This window comes from Stegastes partitus, unplaced genomic scaffold, assembly GCF_000690725.1.
Source record: "Stegastes partitus isolate 25-593 unplaced genomic scaffold, Stegastes_partitus-1.0.2 Scaffold1649, whole genome shotgun sequence".
Classification (NCBI taxonomy): Eukaryota; Metazoa; Chordata; class Actinopteri; family Pomacentridae; genus Stegastes; species Stegastes partitus.
In genome coordinates, this window is record NW_007579380.1 from 123,527 (window position 1) to 127,526 (window position 4,000).

General features: G+C 40.1%; 1 protein-coding gene across 1 annotated transcript in view; it reads right to left on the minus strand.

Annotated features, from left to right (window-relative positions):
* lgals2b (lectin, galactoside-binding, soluble, 2b) overlaps positions 1 to 4,000 on the minus strand; it is a 6,403-nt gene continuing 2,403 nt past the window's right edge. The window contains exons 2-5 of the mRNA XM_008301252.1: positions 3,480 to 3,523; positions 1,911 to 1,984; positions 1,579 to 1,750; positions 1 to 341 (exon numbers count right to left, since the gene is read on the minus strand). Of these exons, the coding sequence (XP_008299474.1) occupies positions 195 to 341; positions 1,579 to 1,750; positions 1,911 to 1,984; positions 3,480 to 3,482 (396 nt within the window). The 5' untranslated portion in view covers positions 3,483 to 3,523 and the 3' untranslated portion in view covers positions 1 to 194. The remainder of the gene's footprint in view (positions 342 to 1,578; positions 1,751 to 1,910; positions 1,985 to 3,479; positions 3,524 to 4,000) is intronic.

Consider the following 4,000-nt stretch of genomic DNA (forward strand, 5'->3'; position numbering starts at 1 on the left):
GAGCTGGTAAGGTGTGCTGTGGCTCCATCTTTAGGCCGTTTCCTCTCATTACAACGTCAGAAATTCATGTTGCTTCACATTTTCTAATGTAGGAGGAATGATGAACAATCAGGCCTGGGTTCAGTAATGTAAAACAGACTATTTCAGCAACAAGCAAAAGACAGACAGGTCGGTGGTTGGAGAGAAGTCAAGCTCTATTTGATCTTGATGCCGACGATCCTCGCGTCGCCGCTGATGTCAAAGTACTGGTACTTGATGTCTCCCAGGCGGTTGGCGAAGTTTATCATGGTGCCATCGGGGAGTTTGATGTAAAACTGCTCCATGTTCAAGTTGATGTAAAACTGAGTAAGATACAAAGAGACAGAGGAACACGCACAGTTTATCTACCGGCTAACATACTGTTGCACAATAAAAAGATAAGAGAACATGAGTGTACAAAGAATGACTGAAGCAGCGTTTTTAAACACAGACTGATCCTCCAGAGACATACGGCTGTGATCAGCAGCTATTAACTTTTATGAGCCCATAAACTGCTTCTTAATTATGTGTTGAAGTCGTGGTTTTACAGCGCAAATACCAAGCACACTAATAACGTCTTTATGGTGAATGACGGTTTTATATTTGAGCTTGGACTGTCATAAATTCAGCTCTTTGCGAATTATCTGCAGCAAATATTCTCTCAAATACAGCGCAGCAGGTCTGTGTGTGGACTGTAATCACACACACACAAGCTGCTGTGAGCCTTTGTTGTCCAAACAATGATAAAACCATAAGAATATGAGTTCATTCTTTAACAGATTTGCCCCCTAAATGAGATTTGCCAGTTTTGAATGATGCAGGATGTGAAGAAAGTCAGAATGTACGGCAATGTGCTGGAACACGAGTTAAAGCAGCACCTTTCTAGTTGCCACGTTTAACTTTATTATCTAGCTTTATTTAAAATACAGAGACATGGTGACTGTGTGAGCTTTCATTTACCTTGCTGCTTGGTTTTAGCATTTGCTGCATTTTGCACTTGTTGCCGCAGAGTTGGATTACTTTCACGTAATGATTTAGGGGCATAAACATCTTTAGACCATGGGTGTCAAACTCAAATACACAAAATAATTTTTAAAAATGGTACTAAATTGTGGGTCAGACTCGATATTTATCTAAAAATTGACTGGAGTTGTGCATGTTTCTCTCCAGATATTTGATGAGAAACTTTTTCATATGGAAACAAACGTAAGTTTTGCTTGAACATTGAATCTGGAACAAGCAAAGCTTAATATGATGAACACATGAGGAATCTAATTTTAAATAAAATATATATCAGTGGCATCTGTTTATTTGAAATCAAACAAATAAGCTCCTGTTTTTCATCTTTCGTTGGCCATCTTTTCTGAGGGGTGTCTTAGATTTTGACAACTAGAGTTTGCTAATAAATGTCAGCAGAAGGAGAGCATTCTGGGATGTGTAGTATTTCCGGTGCATGCGCTGTATACCGGCGGACCAGCTCTAACAGACATTTGATAATATCTCGCGGGCCATATATAATTACACTGGATTTTGTGATTGCAAATACTTGCAGCCACACACCTTGCACTCCTCCCCGCGTACGAAGGGGAAGCTTGCCTCCCGGCACTCGTCACCCCAGCATCCACCGGACTTGGAGTTGAAGACGATGGTGTTGGAGTCTCCTTGCCAGTCAAAGCGGGGGTTGAAGTGCATGGCTATGTTGTCAGGGTCATGACCGATGTTGATGGCAAAGCTGCAGGAACACAGATGTCAGAGGAGTGTAATGACAAAGGAGGAAGTGGATGAAATGTGAAGCTGCCTCATAGTACGCTGCTTCCTCTTCACCAAATTAACACCTCAAAGCTAAACTGTATGAAGCAGAGAAACCCTTTTTTTTAAGGCTGAGGACTTACGAGCTGCAGTCATCGCTGGGCTTAACGCGGATCTTCAACTCCTGCCCCTCCTTGAATGTCATGTCCTGGATTTTCTGTAAAGAGAGACGGAGAACAGTGACAAAACTGACTGACTAAAACGACTTTTTCTTCAAACAGAATTTACAATTTATAGTGGTAACTCCAATTCACTTCTTGCTAAGAGAGGAGAGCTTTTATAAGATGCAGGGCTGAGTATGAACTCCCTCCTCATTAAAAACCAACAGTATTTGTTAGAGAAATGAGCACAAACATGAATATCAATTTCATTTAAATGATATGTCAGTTTTGGAAAATATCTACAGGTCTTTTTGAGAGGCAAATGTGTTCAATGAAACCCTGTAAAGGAAGAAGTGATGATCGAAGCCGTTCTTATCTTAGCTGTTGATGATCAACCAGGGTGAAACACAGCACTCATAGTTGTAAAAGCACCGAAACAGGAAGGAGCTCTGTTTGTTCCCTGACATGCGATCTTCATACAGAGACAGTAAAACCATAAAGATACGCCTATACAGGGATCTTATGCTGCAATATCAGCAGACACTATAGGGGTGCCACTATCATACTTCCCGACAAAGAGTGAATGTGTGTTCTTGTTTAACAGTGAGTGATTTCAAATATCTGCATTTCACAAACTCTTGTTCACCTCATCAATATATCAATACATTTGTTTCCTACTCTATGTACTGGGCATCCCCTGGTAGCTACAAATCCACCTCAGCATGCTGGCCCCTATACACCTGCACCACACCCACAGATACCTCAGTTCATCCACCTGCACCACCCGTCTCTCAGTGGTTTATCATTGACCTCACAGACAACACGTTGGAGAATATTTGATTCAAGTCGTATTACATTAATCCTACGGGAATTTGAGTCATTCTAATTATTAGGGTGCAGCGTGCACCCGTAGATCATCATCTGCCCTCTGTTCCCTATTAACTAGGCATTAACCATTAACCTGTAATTAATACGTGCTTATCTCAAAGGAATCAAAAAACTCTCAGGATGTTTTTTCTTTTACTCGAAGACGACCAAGTTAATTTCTTAGCAATCCATTTGTTCTCATGAAGTGCTACTTATTAAAACAGTGGCTTAGAAACATTCAAATTGTAGATGTCTTACTCTTGGTCTGCACATCGTTATCATATCACATGGGGGTGTTCAAGGAATCAGTTTCCCCTCACTGACTGTTAATGGTAAACGAAATGTTGATAAAAATAAAAATGTTAACAGAAAAAGGAAGCTATATCAGAATAAAAGGTAGAAAAGGATTTATTACAAACCATTTCTCTCATTTTTGTACATAAAATGAAGCGATCTGATTAGTCTGATAAATTATTGTGCAATCAGAAAGCTGAACTTCTAGACAACAACACACGCTGGATCTCCATTAAACACCACAAGTCTCAGTACAATCTGACTATAGGGTCAACGAGTCACAATGAGCATAGCTGGTAGAATGTCATAGCTCAGGTAACAAATGCAGATATTTGCTCTTGAGGGGAATGAACAGATTTCAAATGAATGAAGTTGTTCCACACCACTCACCATCTTGGCTGTCTTCAGTGGGCTGCGTCTGGAGTGACGGAGCTCTGCAGGCAGGTGAGCGGTTTATATAACAGCAGTGATGTCAGCGGCAGGAAGCAACAGAGGAGGAAAGGTTAAACAATGAGTAACCACGCATAATGATTTTTGAGCCTTAGTGAAACCACTCATCCACGGTTTTGCTTTAAATTATAGAACTGGAAAGTAATATAATATGTCCACATGCTTTGCTTGGTAGAGTTTGACAAAATGCTTGTCAGAAGTCCTGGTGACTGGTCACACAATTTTGCTTTTTCTGCATTTATGGATTTGCTCAGATTGTTGTGTTACATGTGGTAAATAAAAGAGGCAATTTGGTATAAATGTGTGCGTAAGAGATGTATTTTAATTCTTCTAAGTGACACAGCCATGCCCCATGCATTTGTTTTTGACATTTTTTTCTTCTTCTCTAGAATATTATTACTATGACGGTACAAGCTATTATTCATTACAGAGTTCCTCTTTTTCCTCTACAACATGAAACA